The following is an 18,858-nucleotide window of genomic DNA, read 5'->3' on the forward strand; positions in this document are numbered from 1 at the left end:
AAATTGTTATACCCTAACCCCTCCACGAAAAATATTATGAACGCTTGGGACATCTCAACATCTGACGATGAAAAAAAGTGTTTCCACCTGCTTTACTTTTTGGTAGTCGTTTGCTTCTGATTCTTTCCGAAGCAGTATTCATTCTCTATTCCACCAAACCACAATTGTACGCACAAGCAAGCGGGAGAGAGAGAGAGAGAGATGATGTGCATAGCACGCACATGCAAGTGAGACGAGCAAAGTGTGAAGCATGGGGTCATAAAATGGTACATAAATGAGACGAGCAAAGTGCATAGCACGCACATGCAAGTGAGACGAGCAAAGTGTGAAGCATGGGGTCATAAAATGGTACATAAATGTGCAGAATATGCACAAGAGCCGATAGTTTTGTTTCAAAATATCTCAACACACTAGCAAGACAAAATATTCAAATCCAGTAGGAGGAATTTAAACTCCCTCTCAATACCAACACACAGTAAATACCAGATCTAAGAAACCAAATACAAGCATGCATGAAATTGATCGGTCAATCCCGCCTTCGAACGAATTTATTCTCATTTGGCCTCAGTACTAACATAAACACCACCAAGACATGTTGGAGGAAGCCTCATAACATATTGCTGCAGCCTTAATGATGAGATGCCATATGGCAGATCAAGTCAACCACCCGGGTGCTGCAAAATTGCACAACACAAAAATTAGCATCATCTTGTTAGGAAACACCAATTTAGCAAACTGTAAAGCAAAAGTCATCAGCATCATATACCCTCACCACCAGCAGGACTGGTAAATTGTAAACACCTATTGCTCAAAAATTAAAATTGAAATTAACCGACAAGGTTCCCCTCAACCTCCATGACCAAAATAGGCACATTTGATTCATTAAATGCATACACAAGTAGATGAAGGTTTGAATGAAAATTACCTGTAACCAACCTCATTGTCGTACCAAGAAACAAGCTTCACAAACTTATCATTCAAAGCAATTCCAGCTTTGGCATCAAAAATACTTGACCTGCATTTAACAAATTACACATATTATCTTTTTGTAGAAATCCTGAGAAGCACATCCCAACAAACAAAACAGCACACGTCAATAGCAAGAAAGATGATTTTATAGCTAAGAACTTACAGGACATTCCCACAAGAGTTAGCAAGGAGGGTAGAATATGTTTATAAAGACAACTATAAAAAGTAAAACATAAATGTGCAAGACATGCATGCCCATTTATCCGCTAATAAGCTCAAGCAATAAAAAGGCCAGAATCCATTTTAAAGATATAATCAATTTACATTGCAGTCCTTATTAAGAACCTATTTGGGTCAATTTAAACTACCTCCAAGCAACCAAACAAAAGGCAGGTCATGCCTCCTGCAACAAAAACCAATAACATTTACATTGGCCATCCTTACCTGTTGTCACCAATGAAGTCAGAGGAAACCAGATCTTCCTCGACATAGCCCAATATTCCCTTCAGCTTTCCCTCAGACTCCTCTCTGTATTCAAATTAGTACACAATAAGACTTAAGGAAAAGAAAGGAGATAAAATAGACCATAAATTGAAAATCTTAAGCATTTTAAATTTGACCAGCCAAGAGAGACCTGTCTGTCGCAATAAAAACATCACATAATCGTTTTGCAACTTTTAAGACTGATTTCACTCACTTGATAGCAGCTTTAATTTGTTCATATGTAGCAGCCTTCTCTAGCCTAACAGTGAGATCAACCACAGAGACATCAACAGTTGGAACACGGAAAGCCATTCCAGTAAGCTTGCCGTTCAGAGCAGGTAGCACCTTCCCAACAGCCTAAGAAAAAACAAGAATTCAAATCCACCAAGAGAGAGGAGTCAAATACCATAATAATTCAGGACAGAAATTTAGAATTGTTACAACCAGCCCCCACCACTAGCACATCACAAATGCAGAATCCAACTAATATACATAACAATCATTGGTTGTCGACCAGAAAGTCCATACCTTAGCAGCTCCTGTGCTGCTAGGAATGATGTTGAAGGAAGCAGCTCTTCCACCTCTCCAATCCTTGCTTGATGGCCCATCAACAGTCTTTTGGGTAGCTGAATTAAGGGTAGAATAAACACAATAAGGACAAGGTGTATGCTCTTATAAGTTATAACCACACCAGCACAAAATAAAAACACATGAAGCATACCAGTAATGGAGTGGACAGTTGTCATAAGACCCTCAACAATGCCGAAGCGATCATTGATAACCTGCAAAATTGGACAAAGGATAAGTACAAAATAATACTGATCACTTTCAGACTTTAGCTAAAGCAATAGAGCAGATGAACAGGAAATAACAATAGCACCTTTGCAAGAGGAGCAAGGCAGTTAGTGGTGCAGCTGGCATTTGATACAATGTGAATATCTGGCTTGTAGTCGTGCTCATTGACACCAACAACAAACATGGGAGCATCCTTGCTTGGGGCTGAGATGATGACTTTCTTAGCACCACCCTGTCAATAAAGCCAGCACAATCAAATTAGGAAAACAAACGATATGGACAGAAGTAGTACAAAATATATCACTCTCGGACATGCACTCTTAATTATATAATTATATATCATTGAGGGTGGCTTTGGTGCATGGTGAAGTACATCACCACTAGTGACCCTGAAAGGTCAAGGGTTTGAGATATGGAACAATCTCTCCGCAAAAAGCAAGGGGAAGGCTGCATCAAACATCCCAAGAAAGCAATTTGAGGCCAATACAGTTTCTGTAATGTAAGTTCTCAACAGGCGTTTTTTTTTTCCGCTTCAAATAATACTAAATTACATTAGCAGCATACTGAGATACTTCAAAACAAAGAGCCCACCAAGATGATGCAATGACAACAAAATACAAGACGAAATTGAATAAAACTCGCAAAAAGGAACCAGTAGCAAATGATAATGGTAAAAAGAGTGGGATCCGGGTGGTAGAAACCTTCAAATGAGCAGCAGCCTTATCCTTGTCAGTGAACACTCCAGTTGATTCCACAATATACTCAGCTCCAGTCGAAGCCCATGGGATTTCCTCCGGGTTCCTTAAATTGCAAACAACAAATTAACTTCAGCAAGATAAAAATTACTAATAAATCACCAAATCGGAGCGAGAAAAATGAACAAAATGCATACCTGACACCAAAGACAGTGACAGGCTTCTCGCCAAAGAGAAGGGTCTTCTCATCCTTAACCTTCAACTCATGATGCTTCCATTGACCGTGAACTGTATCATACTTGAACATGTATGTCTACGAAAACAAACATCAACTTAATACATAGATCCAAAAAATACAAACACAAAAATTGAGGGGGGAAAAAACAACTGAAATATTAAAAAGAGAGATCCATGCATGAAGAAACCTCAACTACAGAGTTCGAAAGCTTAAACTATTACCATGTAGTCAACGGTAATGAAAGGATCGTTAACAGCAACGAGTTCAACATCGTCTCTCTGCAAGGCCACTCTAGCTACTAACCTTCCAATCCTTCCAAAACCTAATTTCCATTTACAACAACACAAATCAGACCTTAATCACTAAGATCAAGTCGAAATATCTTCACAAAAAATAGAAGAGTGAGATCTATTACCGTTGATTCCGATCTTAACTTTTCCTGTACATCAAAAAAAAAAAAAAAAAAAAAAAACATGGATCAGATCAGATCACAACAAAAACGAAACTCTAAATGAGAATATACAATCTCAAAACCACGGAATCATTACCCATGACTACAGAGAGATAAGAATTCTAGCTGATCTAGTGAATAGCAGAGAGGAATAGTAATAGCACTAGGAGTGAGAGTAGAGATTAGTTGTTGAAGCAAGAAAAATGAGGTTTTAACATAAAGGTAAGCAACGGGACACCGGAACAGCCGGTGGAATAGTTGCTTGATTCCGTAACGTGTCTATTGCAAACAGGCCCGTAGTACATCACGAGTGGTGCTACTAAAAACCGTTAGATTTGATGATTGGGTAGGAGAGGAGGTGGGCTATATTTCTCAGCCGTTGATATTAGGAAGATAAAAAGTATCACGATTGCGTTGAGATAAAGACCGAGCGACCGTTCTCGATGGCGAAAAGTCAAGTGTTATTCTCTAGGAAGTTCTTTTGGTTCACGTCCACGGAGAAAAAGTTAAGGGTGGCAAGTGGTCGCCACGTCAGGGGTTTTGTGGTGTGTTATTTAGGGCCACGTCACTTTTGAAGGTCATGAGGATTGGGTTGGCCGGTTGACAAGTGGTCCGTTTGACAGACGCTGTGCATGCATAAAGTAATAACAGTACAATCTAGAATGTACCACGGACAGCTGAGCCTGATAAGGCTCATATTCGGAAATGTTGGGCCTGGAATATAGTGTCTGTAATGGAAATATACATTTACGGTGATTTTAATTTTTTTGTGTTTTGTCTCCGTAGTAAATTATAAATTTCATCGTCTGTAATTTTCATAGGCACTTTTTCTAATAAAAGATTTTTCGGATTATGTTTTGAATATTAAAAAATAAAGTTTCACCGGTACATCAATTCACTACAATTAAAAAATTAAATTTATTATTGATAAAAGTAAACTAAAAGATGTTCGATCCACGAGTGTATAACTCTTTGTCTGAAAATCGGATAATATATCTATGTTTTCATATAGTTATTTATAATACAACTCAAATTGCAACCGACCATGTACATTTGTGGTAAAAATCCTAGCTTTAATTGCCAAGCAATAATTTTGATAATTAATGATTTTTTAATGATTTCGTTGACTAAACCTTACTTTACTTGAACGTAATTAGATAACGTTCAGCTTTTAATTAGTTGCTTGGTTCGGTCACTCTAATCTAATTGGTCATTTTAATTTATTTGGTGTGCATTAGTAATCTGTTCCTACCAATTATAATAATCTACATTTTTCAACAAAATCGATCTATTTAAACAATAAACATGAGCAAATATATAAATATTCTCTCAAAACATTCCCAATTTATTACTGTTCCATTTGTTTTCTCTTTTAATAGAACTTTTTTTTTAAACCACATTTTTTAACTGACCGATGTAAATTAAACCATACACGTTTCAAAATGTAATGCATATTTGTTTCATCTGTAAAGACTTGACCCTTAACTTTACCTAATAAACAGCGGTGAGCCGCTGGTCCAATCGCTCATTGGTTAAATTCTAAGTTATTACGTGCATACATTCACTGTTAGACTGGTGTTGGGCCATTAGGTTGATAGCATCAATGTCAAAAAAAAAAGGTTGATAGCATATTCAACGGAGTTAGTGGTTGAAATTCAGGCACTATTCTGACCTTCTCCCCACCCAACTACTACATGTCTTCACAGTTTACACTTGAGGTCAGCAAATGTTTACACCCAACCTTTAACATTTTGTTTTTCTTCGTGGGAGAAAAAAAAAAAAAAAAACCAGATAAATATGGTGTGTGTACCTACCTTCCACTCATTTTCATCATATATTATATATGTTGAGATTTGAGAGCGGACATTTATAATAAAAATTTAGGACAAGGACAAAAAGAAAATACCAGACAAATCTACGCTGATGCTACCAACAACAAGCAATCTTTAATGGCTACGAACGAGTTCTGTGTTGTGGTAGTTTGATTTTTATCAGAGGACTCACAACTCACAGAAAGAAAGGAAATTTTGTGAGTTTAGGTTAGGTGGATCTCACCAAATGGCCATAATAGTCTTGACTCTTGAGAGAAACAAGAGGTTCAAATAAAATGGATGGTTGGCCAGACAAGATACAAGAATGACCACAAGATTTTGATTCAGATCTCTCACGTTTCCCTTTGACTTTCAATTTCTGGCCAGGAATAGGCGGTGGGTTGAGTTGAATTATGGTTTGACTTTCAACAGTGACTAACAACTACTGCCAGATGAAATTTACATTGGATAAAAAAATCAGTTTGTTTGCATTAAGAAATTATTTAGTGGATTTATATATAAATGCAGATTATGGTATAAGATTTACGTGTATATATGCGAAGATAGCGTTTGATTTTAGTACTTAAAATTTAAAAATTTCAGCTCTTTGGCTGCAAAACCTGTCTTTCGCTGGATGAGTTCTTTGATAGAGCTAAATGTCTTAAATCTAAGAATTAACCAATAAGGGTGTGCCACGAGTTGGTGAGGAATATCTCATTGATTCTTTGTTATAGGCAGTCCAAGGCAAGTCCATACGGCCCATGACAATGAAAATGAAAAGGCCACATCAGGCTTACCAGTAGAAATTTGAATCAGGGAGAACGTGGGCTTCATGGGCCACTTTTTTTTTTTTAGTTATTTGACATAATAAACAAGTTCAGCTCCTTTTTTTAGTTATTTGGCATAATAATTATAGTTTAATTTACATTTAATTCGAGAAAAATTTAGCTCAAAATTGACTTTTTAACTCAATTTACCTCTTGAACTTGTAATTCAATGATAAGTTACCCCAAATGTATTAGCTTGTGACACTGCGTAAATTAAAAATTAAGAAGGCAAATTGAATCAAAATATCGATTTTAAACTCGTTTGTTTCCTGAATTATAAATTTAAGGGTAAATAAGATTTTATTCTAAAGCACCACTAAAGGCCACATGGCAGGGAGAAGTTCAACATGACAAACCTATAATCTCAATGTTGTATTTGAATTTGAAATTTTATCTCATTATTTACAATAAGTAAATTTCACAATTATATAGATGAAGATGTCATTATTGAGCTCGTAAAGGCAAAAAAATAAATTCAATGTCCATGACATGAACTAATCCAAGCAAAGCATAAATGGACACCTACTTTTTAGTAAGAAAGAAATGGTAACATGTGCAAGCACAGGCATTCAGTAGCGTGCTTTGCGCCCCAAAAGGATTAGATAAGGCCCCAAGGGCAAGGGAATGTGTGTACATACATAGAATCTTGTACATAAATTGGAGAAAAAATAATTAAGGAGGCCCTTGTGAGGGGTCAAAACCAACAGGAATGACTTGTTCTTGGATTGGCCAACACCCCATTTTCTAAAGCAATGGCCCCTTCCTGTTAAGAATTATGGGCTCATCGACCTCCTCTCCCTCCATTGGTTCCATGTCTCTTTCTATCACATATTATCTCATTTATTTATTTTTTATTTATAAATTCACTAATTGCCACTTCAATGATATATTTAGAATTTATCCTATTTTGATATAAAAAAACAAATAATATATAATTATAAACGATAAATAATTAATTGAATCTTAAATTTATAAAATTTATTTGGAAATTTCATTTTTTTTATAAATTTTGATTTAGTTTTATTTTTTTCATATCAAACACGAAAATTTAAATTTAATGTGGAATTCCTTTATTCCAAATAACGAGCAAAAGAAAAAAAAAAGTTGCCAATCTCCAGATATATATTTGAAGAGAAATTTAAATTCCTTTTCAAAAATACAAAAAGAGAAATTTAAAAATTGAGAATGACATGGAAAATAGTACTGTAGAAAACCTGAGGGGCCCAATGTAGACGGGTCATACTAGAAAACGACGAAGAACATAAACACATGATCACATGGGTTTGCACATGAAGAAACGACAAACTGCATCAACTGCCTCAAGTGGGTTCAACCGTTCAAAACTTAATACTGCAAAATTCTTCAATCTGACCCCATTAATTATTTATTTTGCAAACTATAGAAATTAAAGTCCAATCATAAAATCATTGTCTTTTTATATATATGATCTGTGAATATGATTAACAGTTGCTTAAATCTACATGCTAATTCGGTACTAATACCCTAATTTTTTAGTATTTTATCTGTTGTCCAAACCAGCTAATAAAACTAATTAATTATTTTTATAATCCAACGATGAAATTAAGTCAAAGACAACCCAATCATACGTGGCAATTCCAGCTGGATTAATTGTACTCTCCTCGTTAATTAATTACAATACAACAATAATAATAACCAACGTATCATTTTGTAATATAACGATACGTGTTTTTAGTGTTCTTGACAATTTTTAATTAATAGCATATTCTCTGTTTTGCATTTCTGATTTAATTTTTCATTTAAATAAATCAAGTCTTTCCCTGTGAATCTAATCATTTATAGCTTTTTTAATTTTATGTATATTATTTATAGATAAATTAAATGGCCACACCTCTACCATGTCATATATGTATGCATATACGTACAAATCCAAAATACGGTACTAAAAATAATTGATGATATTTTTATAGGAAGAAGACTTGGGGAAGGACTTTGAGTTGATCACATGCTATATTATACTATAGAACATGGAAGAAATGAAGGGTATTTTGGTAAAAGCAAGTAGGAGAGGACTATATAACGAGGAGCATGTATGGTTGTTTGGCATGCACAAGTTTAGGGAAAAAAAACAAAGGTTCAGTACTGATCAGAGAAGAAAGAAGCAGCTATGAAGAAGAGACAGCAACAAGCACAGAAAGAGCAGCAAAAGGGCTGCAAAGAGCATCAAACCTATCATAACCAGTATCAGCAGAAGCAGATACAGTGCAATAAAGGAAAAACATGCAAGTTCAAGAGAAGTAGCTCCAATCTTGAAGACGATGGTGCTTCTTCTGCTATTTTCTTGCTTGCTTGCATTGCCTGCACTACTCCCTCTTACTGATATTTCTTTATTTACCCATATATATGTTAATTGGTATAGCTAGCGAGTTTCATCCTTATAATTTCGTTCCTTTTTCTCTGTTTGAAGTTACTAGTTGATTAACTGGTAATTAACTAGCTTAATTAATTTATAATTAGCATGTGTTTGCTATTTTCATTTCTCTATACTTAGCTATATCTTTTCCCTAATGATAATGAATTTCTTTTTTTATCTCATCATTTTTATTTAATATTGTTTCGTAGTAACAATTAATAGAATATTTAATATCATTAATTTCGTATTTAATTTATTGCTTCTCACTATAGTCTAATGTTATTTTCTTTTCTTTTATCCTTTAAAATGAGATATTATATTAAATATTTAAATTAATGTCCTTTCATTTATTTCTCTTAAATTGCATTTATTTATCTTAAAATAAGTCTCTATTTGAGCTTCTAACGATAACATACATAAACAGCCGTTTGATCTATCAAAGTCTGCTTTGAATCCCTTATAAATCATTCTGTGATTAATCAACCACTAATTAAGATTAGGGGAAGTAATTATTTTTTAATATTTAATAAATTAAAACTACTTCTCAAACAGAAAGTTCCAAATTAATTTTTAATAATTTCACAACTAAGTCATGTTAAATATCAATAATAAATATAACGTTTAACCATGATATTTATTATATTTTTCTCCACATCAAAACAACTGAATTATAGTAATTGCATGTACCAACTTTATTGGGCACAAAAAGTTGATAAATACACTTATTAGTTTTTGATAAGATCTAATTATATTAAATTATCTAATCTTTGCATAAAATTAAAAATGTCATTTTTGGGATTAATTTAAATATAATTTTGATATTTAAAAAAATATATAAATAATGTGCATCGCATGTATGAAATTTCTTATTATCATTATTATTATTAGGATTTAGTAAAGATTTTTAATTTTATGCATTAAAATTGCAATATATTATTAGTAATTTTTAAAACAAATTTTATTTTTATGATATAGACATATAATTATTTTTGTACATAATCTTATTAATGCGCGTTTATAATCTTATCTATCACGTGAATGCTCTTATTATAAAATGAACTGCTAAGGAACAAAAGCAGGAGGGCACATGCTGTGAGGTACGTTTTGGCGTCTATATTAAGTTAATTGGAGGGGGACTTTCGGACCAAAATATAAAATATATCATTTGATCATCCCAATGGCCTACATAAAATGTTGGAAATCAATAACTGGAACCAAACAATTCTACCACCGTTAATTTTTGCGACATTGCCATGTGATTGAGATATATCCATCTTTTCGGTTTCCGGATAAGGCCGTCCAAACTTGGTAATGCCTCATTCATGTGCTCTCAAATCAATTTCCTTTTATTTAAATTCTATAATTCTGATTGATTTTTTTACTAATATAAATAGTGAAAATTTTTAAATTTGAATTCTCGACCGTTAAAGAAAAGTAAAATTTTAATTTGATTAACTGAAACTAATGGAAAATATCAGGACGTCGTTCTTCATAAAATTTCCATTTATTACCTTTTAAAATTGATTTAATTACTTTTAAATAATTAAAGGAGACAACCTTCTTTCAATAATAATAATAATAAGTTGACAACCCTGCTTACGTAGTTTATTCAAATCCTTCATATAAGTAAAAAAAAGCAAAAAAAAAAAAAATCAAATCAAATCGCTAACTATTTAGGATAAGTTACTTCAGACAGGACATCAAAAATAAAAGTAAAGAAGCGATTTAGAACAAGTGGAAGAAGCATACCAATAAGCACAAATAATGCAACGTACGTTGCATTATTATTGCAATATGATACCTTCCATTGTTTGAGGAGAATACTCTATGTTTATGAGAATATAATTGCAGTTAATGGAGCTAATTAAGTGCTTGGCTTGAAAGAAGCATAGGAACAAATACCAGGATTTTTTTCAAACTTAAGCATTTCTTCCTTCGGCAAAGCAATCCAAGCTTCTATACCCTGACCATCTTTTGTATCAATAAAAATGGCAACCTTATAAAGCTTCAAGGCAGTACCAACCCAAATAGGCTTTCCCCATCCAAAATCAGCCTCATAAAATGGAAACCTGCACCAACTGCTAAAACCAAACACCTTCATCAAGTTAGGGTTTTTTCCAAGCTCCTCACTCTTTTTCTTCATAAACTCAAAATACCTACCTCCTGCGTGAATCTTCCTCACGTACTCATTATTCATTCTCTCTATTGACTCATGAAGATTTCCTGCTAATCCATTATAGTCTAAAACATTCTCATTCTTTGAACAATTTGCGATTGCCACTTGAAATATGTTTCCAATTGATAGTTCTGGGATTAATGGAATGATTCTTTTTCGCAAACCTACTGAAATGGCTGCGACATGCTCTTCTTCATTTCCGGCCATCACAGCCGCCCAAATGATAGCGGCCACAGCCTCCACCATAGTCGGACGATCCAAACACGGCCCATTTCCTACTTCTTCTCTTAAAGCTGAAATATTACAACTATCAAATAAAAATCTTTTAACCACAATTTTGCTTAATAATTCTTTACTTAAAAACTTATGCAACGAAAAGCCTCGCATGTCTTGTGGTGGGAAAAGCGATGTGCTATCGAAGATGACGCCATTAATATCAAAATTCGAGCCAGAAGCAATAGTAGCCCAGCTAGTGATAAAAGACGCCATAGCTGATGCATCGGCAATTGCATGCCAAATACAAACACTAATTGCAATTCCACCGCAATCAAAGTGGTTTATTTGAGCTGCAAGAATCACTTGAGAGCTTAAGTCATGCGGGTTGCATGGTAATAGCTTTTCTAGCTTATGTATTTCAGGTTCTTGAATTAGTACAGTAGACATGTCTCCGTTTACACGGGCTTCTACATATGGGGCCCCATCGTCGTTACAGTCGATGGAAAATTCATCATTTATTCTTCCAGCCAGAGGATAGAAGTGGGTTAATGTCTCCGAGAAGGACTTCTTCAGGTGATCGGATATTTTATAGCCATTTTCAAAGGCTGGCGAATAAAAAAGAATGATGGGTATGTAAACTGGAGGAGCTAACTGATCAAGAAGAGAGAGGTTGTAGGTTTTTCGGTTTTGTGGTGCTGAAGAAGAGGGTTTGATAATTTCTTTAGAAATTATTTGCACTTCCATTTCTATACTTTCTTTAATATCTAGAAAGGGTTTGTTGCATTACAAGAGACCCAATCTGAAGTTTATATAGGAAAAATTACACACTGTACTATACTATTTAGGGACTGAAAAATCATCGACTTATTCAAATCAGACCCTATATATCTTAAGGACGGTTGGAGCCCTTCAAGTGCCAACAGTGGCCATACCCTCTCATCCAACCTTTATGAACATCAACATCAACTAATTAGAAAAACTATGGCATATAATACATAGCTACAGGCATTGTTCATGACGTGTAATGGAGTGTAACACCACTCTAATTATAATTAGTCGTTCTTGAAATGCTTAATTATTGCTCGCTAGTATACAATCTCGTGATACATATGAGGACTCTCTCCAAAGACAAGACTACAAGATTATAAGACAAAGTCATTGTTGACTTTGAATTGAAACAAAACGACAAAACTTCCTTGTGGTATTTTAGAACATTTTTACCTTTCTAGATAATATATATATATAGGTAGCTCCTACACTCACGGAGGTCTATGTTTTTATCTGTCACTTTTATCTTCCTTGTGAGGTGGCAATTCCTTATCCGAATCTAAGTTTACTCTTATTTTTTGGTAGATCCACCGAATATAAGTTTTAATTATTTAAAAAAAAATAATCTAATCAAATTGATATAGCTTAATTTTTATGTAATTTTCTTAACTAATACTTTGAAATGGGATAGAGAGTATAATTAAAAAGGAATTGATGGCTCAAGTGTATTTATTCTCAAAAAAGTTATACATATAATTGATAAATTATTTTAAAAAATTTAATTTCATAGCTCAAGTGTGATTTGAAAAGAATGTGTCGGGGCCAGGCCCATGATGTATTGGGCTATACGGGTAAATGATATGAGGTCTGTAGTTCGAAAACCACAGTATTATTTTCCGTCGTTTGACATGCAAGGGAAACTTTTCCCCCGTCGCGGAGTCGTCTGTGAATTTCCGTCGAGTGGAGAACGTGGCCGTCTATATAAAACTACAGGTCATATTATGTATACCGCAGCTTTTATGGTGTTGCTATTCACCTTCTCGCCAAGCTTTATGCAAGCACCATCAGTCTCTTTCGGTTCCATCATTTGATGTTCTACTGTAAATTTTGGCTCTCCTCTGCATTTCTTGATTTTATGATCTGAATATTTAGATGTACAGAAATAATAAAGATGCTAACTTTAGAGGATTGGTGGGAGACCCATTTTGTAGAAGGTGATTTGAGAATATCATAGTTGCTAAAGAAGCAGCTCTCTTTGATCCCGACTCCACGAATAGTATTCCACAATTTCTCAAAAATGTTCTAGAGTGAAGGCATTTTAAAAATTCTTATGTTTGTTAGTTTTCAATTTGTATTACTTTTCTTTTGGTAGATGACCTTTATTCTAAAGAAATTGCCAAGTGAATCAGATTCCATAGTTACTTGAGAATACGGTTTGCTTTTCCATGTTCTTTGTTTTTTTTTTTTTAGAAATCAAAGAATCTATTATCTATATATGTGTTTCTTTTTAAATTCTTATCCGACATAACAGAAACTGAAGACAGCTAAAGAATTCTCACTTCAATGGCTGTAGATGAGTGATCCTATCGCTTGCTTGCATTTTCAACTATTCCAACAAGGCTACTTAACTTAAACCTTCAGGTTCTGTTTTTTATAAACCTTTCTTTTACTTCAAAGTTTGAACCGTATGCTTGTTGTTAATTAGCATATCCCAATCAAATTGAAGTCAGAGTAGTAACCATTGAGTCTCTCAAGTTGCATACTAATTCAAATTTCAGGAAATAAAATATTCTTTTATCTAATTCAAACTTGCCACTTTATCATTTTACAATGAGCAGAAATTCAATTTGACCACAACAGAGCAACAGACAAGCAGATAAACGATATTCATGATTGTGTAATTTTCATTCAGGTATGTTCATGTATTATGTATTTGAAAATTTCAAGGTTATGTAATATAAAAACTCTCTCTTCTTAAACTTATTATACATTCTGTCATGCAGAAAACCTATCTTTCTAAGATAGCAAGAAATATAAGCATGATCCAACATATGAACTTTGAAATTAATGTGCAAGAATTGGCATCATATCTGCAAGAAAAACGTCTTTCCAATTCACCACTGTCAACTCAATCTTGCATATATAGAGTTCCTAGCGTACTTTCAAGCCATAAGGAGCATCTTTTTGAGCCCAACTTGGTTTCAATTGGTCCTTACCATCGATGTAATTTAAAGTTACAGCCTTTTGAAAAAATAAAGTTGTGGTACTTGGACCGTCTTATTGCTCGAGCACCCACTTTGCAGACTAATTTGGAATGCTTCATCCAATCCATCGGGACTAACGCAGAAAATTGCTACAAACACTATTCTCAAGAACTTTATATGAGCGTGGATGAATTTATAGAAATGTTGATTATTGATGGTTGCTTCATAATAGAGTTCTTTCGACGAAAGGAAGGGATTGTGACACCAAGGGCAGATGATCCCTTTTTTAGAATGCCATGGACGATAAAAGCTGTAACTCGTGATTTGTTTTTACTTGAGAATCAAATTCCATTTTTAGTGCTTGAAAGCTTATACAATCTCACCAATACTACTACCATGCCTTTTTCTCAGATTGCATACGATTCTTTACATGAGAATGCACTCAGAAATTACAGAAATCCTCGAGTAATTGTTGATTCAACACTTCAAAACAAGCATTTACTTGACTTGCACCGAAACATCTTGCTTTCTGGGTTAGAACATACCACGGAAGGTAGTTATGAGCCAATTCCTTCTGTGACTGAGCTTTTACAGGCTGGAATTAAAATTGAAGAAGGGGAGAAAAATAAGTTGATGAAGATAGAATTCAAGAATGGAGTTCTGAGAATTCCACAAATAGTAATTCTTGATTATGCAGAATTGTTTTTTCGCAATCTTATTGCATATGAGCAATGTGATAGAAATTTAAGAGACAAGGTCACATCTTACTTTTATTTATTAGACAATCTTATAAATTCAAGCAAAGATGTTGATTATCTGCGTGAAAGAGGAATTATAGTTTGTTACTTGAGCAGTGAAGATGTGTATGGTTTTTTCCAGGGGCTTTACAAAAATACTCATGCGCAGATTTCTCTCTATAGTGATCTTGGACGAGAGGTTACAGATTATTGTCAATCTCATTGGCCTCGATGGCGAGCAACTCTCGCGCGAGATTACTTCAGCAATCCTTGGTCTGTTATTTCTGTTATAGCTGCTTTTATAGCTTTGGTTCTTACTTTCTTGCAGACGCTTTATTCTATTCGCTATCACTGAAGGCAACTCTTTATCCTGTGCTGCTTTCCTTTTCTTTTTTCTTGATTTTATGGTCTGTATTACAAGTTTGTGGTTAAAGTGCTGTATGTACTAAAGTGTTAATGAAATAATTGTTTGTTCAAATACATCATAAACTGTTCTGTTAGTACAAAAAAAAAAAAAAAGAGCAACATTAATACCGCTAATATCGATTTTCTGTAAGTTTACCAAAATTGTGATCGGTGATCTTGGGCCTTTTTAACCCCAAAAACTAGCTCAAGAGGTGAGGCTTTCACTCACACTTATAATTTGATCACCAGCCTCTCCACAACTGATGTGGGATAACCCAACAATCTCCCCCTCACACATCAGGCCATGGGTCGGAGGAGCAACAACCCGTACTCTCTCGGAAACTGGGCTGAGATTGCTGTAATCTGGACTCTGAACACCAATAAGGCCCGGTGATAAAAATTACGAGAAAATAATTATGGTAGCGGAAAAATAAAATTGTGATACACAGATATTTACGTGGTTCACCCTTAACTGTTTAGGATTACATCCACGGGACAAACTCTGAATTATTCTTCCAGTATTAAAAATAATAGGCTTATAAAGAGAGTATACAAAAATAGTGGCACTCAAAAGTGTTTCCCAAAAATACCCCAAATTATCTTCACTATTTTTCTCTGCCTCAGTTGTAGAACCCTTTCTAAACTCTCTCTCTCTCTGTATATATGTATGTATGTATTTCTTCCGTTGGTGTGATTTAAGAAGCATTCTTCTCCTTGTGGGCATGGGTATGGGCGTGAGCTGTGTACAGTTCATGCAAGTTGTGCATGAGCTGTACGCAGCTCATTTTGCCTTCTCCCTCTCTCTCTCTTTCTTTTTTTTTTTTTCAATATTCAACATGTGTGGGTCCCACTGAGTGGGACCCACACAACAAATTGATATGCTGGTTCGATGCAAACGATGACAGAATTGACATTTATTAATAATTTATCTTAACTAAGCTTAATTAGGATAATCAAATATGCATATATAATGCAATATAGGTAATATAACCTAATATCCCAATGCATTGCTTAGTTAAGTCATATTTGCAACCCTTCAGAACTGTATTAGCAAACCCCATTATTGACTTCCAAATCTTACAAATCTAACTACATATGAATTCTGTGAATGTTCTGATCGTATCCAGAGAAACCATTAAACCATCATCTCCAACTCCTCAAAATCTCAAATGTTTCAAACTTTCCCTGCTAGACCAGCTCGCTCCTGCAGCTTATGTCCCTATGATCTTGTACTATGCACCAACTGCTGATTCCATTGTCAAAAATCAAGAAAGAATTAATCTGCTAAAGAAATCTTTATCTCAAACCTTAACCAAATTCTATCCACTGGCAGGAAGAGTAAAACAAAACCTGTTCATAGAGTGTAATGATCAAGGAATAGATTTCATAGAAGCAAAACTCAACTGTTCTCTTTCAGATATCCTCCGGCGACCAGAGGCTCATATTTTGGATCGATTTCTTCCTCAGGAATACCATTTTCATGTGTCTTCATCATCAACGAAATGCTCCCAAATGGGTATTCAAGTAAATAGTTTTAGCTGTGGAGGAATGGCGATTGGGACAAGCATATCGCATAAACTCGTTGATGGCATTACTTTCACTTCCTTTATCAACACATGGGCTGCAATGGCTAGAGGCTCTAATGATAACCTTTTATCGCCTATTTTTGTCGGGCCTCATATTTTCCCGCCAAAAGATATTTATGGATTGTTGCCTGTTCTTGACATACCAAAAGCCAAAAACACAACAAAAAGATTTGTGTTTGATCTTTCCAAGATTGGTTTACTGAGAGAAAGATTGTTTGGCAATGGAAATTCATCTGTTAATAACAAGAACAATAATAATAATAATAATCTCCCTAGTCGAGTTGAAATAGTATCTGCCTTAATATGGAAATGCGCTATTGATGCCTCTAGAACTAAAAAACCATCTTTCTCGACGCAGACCGTTAATTTACGTGCCAGGATGGATCCACCATTGCCGGAATCCGCAGCAGGAAATCTTCTTTGGCTGGCAATTGCGCCGGCGCCGAGTGATGGCAGTAGCAAGATTGAGATTCAAGATTTGGTGTATCAGGTGCGAAATGCTTTGAAAAAATTTGACACTGATTATGTCAAGAAATTGCAGGGTGAAAATGGGAGTTTAGTGTTAGAGGAGACACTTAAGCAAATAACAGAACTTGCTTTGAAACATGTTGATATATACAGGTTTACTAGCTTAAGGAAATTTCAGTTATACGAAGGTGATTTTGGGTGGGGAAAGCCTGTTTGGATAAGTAGTGCAGGATTGACATTCAAGAACGTCGTCGTTTTGATTGAAAGCAGAGCTGGTGACAGAGTTGAAGCTTGGGTGACCTTAGATCAACAAGAAATGGCAGTTTTTGAGTGCAATCAGGAAATTCTTTCATTTGATTCTCCCACTCATAATTCTTCCTTTTTGCTGCTTAATTCTAATCTTTAGAGTTTGTTTTAAAAATGAATTGATCATTGAACTTGTGGCATGCGATGAACAACGTAAGGTAGTTCTGTCTTTTTCTTGTAATCTCTCCTGCCTATCAAATGAAATTTGAATTTGCAATAATATTTGCAGATGTTTTTTCTTTTCTTTTTTCTGGATATATTGAAAGATTTCCTGAGGGAGGAAGACAATATTGTTTGTCTTGACAAGCATTAGATTTTAAAAAAAAGCAAGTTTTAGATAAAATTACATGGGCTCAAACCCAAATTCTTTTATTTTTATTAGAAGTGTGAATAGTTAAATGGGCCTTCAGCAGTTTAATTTAAGATTGCCCCTGAAACTGATTCAAGCAAGTTCTAATCAAGAAAGAAAAATTGCTCATTCCAAGCACAATAGTACTTTGCGTTTTGCTACCATGAAAGGCTTCTTTTTCAGGTTCCTTGTTCTTGTTAGGTTTTTCAAACTCGATTAGCTTCAACTCATATCCTAATTTTATTTAATGCTTTTAGTTTCTTCGCTAAAAATAGGGTTCCTTTGTGTTCAATATATTTTCTTGCTACAATTGCATGGGAATTAAGGTTGCAAGATTGATATCCCTTTCTCATCTTTTCTTCTTGTGATTGGATGACCTTTTTTGTATATACCCACACCCCAATAAAATTCCTTTCCAATAGTTTCCCTTGGATAAGTCTTCTTTCTGAATTTAAGCTTTTGGAAATGATGTCAAATTCTTGTCTATTACTGCCAAATTGTTTTCCAACGTTTTAAGATGGCAGTTTCCTTAACTCAACTCGAATAGAATTTTAGCTGAGATCGCCTTTCGTTTTCCAAGAAAGAAAGATAAGAAGGTAAACTAACGAGCTAAGCACTTTCTTGTTAGTGAAACTATTACAAGGCTCATACTTTGCTGCATGAAATGTGACCTTCATTCGATTTTATCTGGAAAGCGATCAACTTTGACCTGGAAAACATCAAAATACTATGTCTTCAAAGTGAAAGACATGTGAAAAAGTTTAAACAAGTTTTAAAAACCTAAAGTAGCATTCAAACAATGTACGGAATAAAATGAAATTGACAGAAATGGTGGGTATTGGACTCTAACGTATAGCTCTTGATGCCTGAACAAGAAATTAACAGATAAAGAATTCAAGTTGTAGGCAATAGCTTCTATGAAAACTAAGAACTAATCATAGAATATGTTCTGTTTTACTCGATTAAGCCTTCAATTACCTTT

The 18,858-nt window shown here is 34.5% G+C and overlaps 4 protein-coding genes across 7 annotated transcripts; 2 read left to right on the forward strand and 2 right to left on the reverse strand.

The window, feature by feature from the left end:
• Positions 1-324: 324 nt before the first annotated feature.
• On the reverse strand, positions 325-3,862 carry LOC105640236 (glyceraldehyde-3-phosphate dehydrogenase, cytosolic). Its single transcript, XM_012224500.4, has 12 exons — positions 3,729-3,862; positions 3,596-3,619; positions 3,402-3,502; positions 3,140-3,255; positions 2,949-3,048; positions 2,333-2,479; positions 2,174-2,234; positions 1,981-2,078; positions 1,667-1,809; positions 1,414-1,497; positions 926-1,015; positions 325-674 (listed from the first exon to the last, which is right to left on the reverse strand). Exons 1-12 carry the CDS (start codon positions 3,730-3,732, stop codon positions 629-631), a joined length of 1,014 nt encoding a protein of 337 aa, XP_012079890.1. The 5' UTR covers positions 3,733-3,862; the 3' UTR covers positions 325-628.
• Positions 3,863-10,506: 6,644 nt separating this feature from the next.
• Positions 10,507-12,074, reverse strand: LOC105640237 (limonoid 1-O-acetyltransferse). Of its 2 annotated transcripts, XM_020681803.3 has the most exons (2): positions 10,822-12,074; positions 10,507-10,739 (listed from the first exon to the last, which is right to left on the reverse strand). In XM_020681803.3, exons 1-2 carry the CDS (start codon positions 11,795-11,797, stop codon positions 10,669-10,671), a joined length of 1,047 nt encoding a protein of 348 aa, XP_020537462.1. In that variant the 5' UTR covers positions 11,798-12,074; the 3' UTR covers positions 10,507-10,668. The 2 variants fall into 2 exon arrangements, with proteins under 2 accessions (XP_020537462.1, XP_012079891.1); XM_012224501.4 differs by having other exon boundaries at positions 10,507-12,066.
• A 654-nt stretch (positions 12,075-12,728) lies between these two features.
• On the forward strand, positions 12,729-15,242 carry LOC105640238 (UPF0481 protein At3g47200). Of its 3 annotated transcripts, XM_012224503.4 has the most exons (4): positions 12,729-13,462; positions 13,660-13,733; positions 13,825-14,337; positions 14,437-15,242. In XM_012224503.4, the coding sequence occupies exons 3-4, from the start codon at positions 13,861-13,863 to the stop codon at positions 15,115-15,117; spliced, it is 1,158 nt and encodes a 385-aa protein (XP_012079893.1). In that variant the 5' UTR covers positions 12,729-13,462; positions 13,660-13,733; positions 13,825-13,860; the 3' UTR covers positions 15,118-15,242. The 3 variants fall into 3 exon arrangements, with proteins under 3 accessions (XP_012079893.1, XP_012079892.1, XP_089582707.1); XM_012224502.4 differs by having other exon boundaries at positions 12,730-13,462; positions 13,825-15,242; XM_089726581.1 differs by lacking the exon at positions 12,729-13,462 and having other exon boundaries at positions 13,471-13,733; positions 13,825-15,242.
• A 910-nt stretch (positions 15,243-16,152) lies between these two features.
• LOC105640239 (stemmadenine O-acetyltransferase) lies at positions 16,153-17,771 on the forward strand. The gene has a single exon (XM_012224504.4). The coding sequence runs from the start codon at positions 16,263-16,265 to the stop codon at positions 17,625-17,627; it is 1,365 nt and encodes a 454-aa protein (XP_012079894.1). The 5' UTR covers positions 16,153-16,262; the 3' UTR covers positions 17,628-17,771.
• Positions 17,772-18,858: the final 1,087 nt, after the last annotated feature.

This window comes from Jatropha curcas, chromosome 10, assembly GCF_041381405.1.
Source record: "Jatropha curcas cultivar XTBG-Jc1 chromosome 10, XTBG_Jcur_1.0, whole genome shotgun sequence".
Lineage (NCBI taxonomy): Eukaryota > Viridiplantae > Streptophyta > Magnoliopsida > Malpighiales > Euphorbiaceae > Jatropha > Jatropha curcas.

Bases quoted from the DNA above. Each gene is read 5' to 3' on its own strand.
- LOC105640236 (XM_012224500.4), bottom strand. The intron at 3,503-3,595 runs GTAATAGATCTC...AATGGAAATTAG, and splicing joins AGTTAAGATCGGAATCAACG to GTTTTGGAAGGATTGGAAGG. The intron at 1,016-1,413 runs GTAAGGATGGCC...TGTTAAATGCAG, and splicing joins GACTTCATTGGTGACAACAG to GTCAAGTATTTTTGATGCCA.
- LOC105640237 (XM_012224501.4), bottom strand. From the start codon at position 11,797: ATGGAAGTGCAAATAATTTCTAAAGAAATTATCAAACCCTCTTCTTCA.
- LOC105640238 (XM_012224502.4), top strand. From the start codon at position 13,861: ATGATCCAACATATGAACTTTGAAATTAATGTGCAAGAATTGGCATCA.
- LOC105640239 (XM_012224504.4), top strand. From the start codon at position 16,263: ATGAATTCTGTGAATGTTCTGATCGTATCCAGAGAAACCATTAAACCA.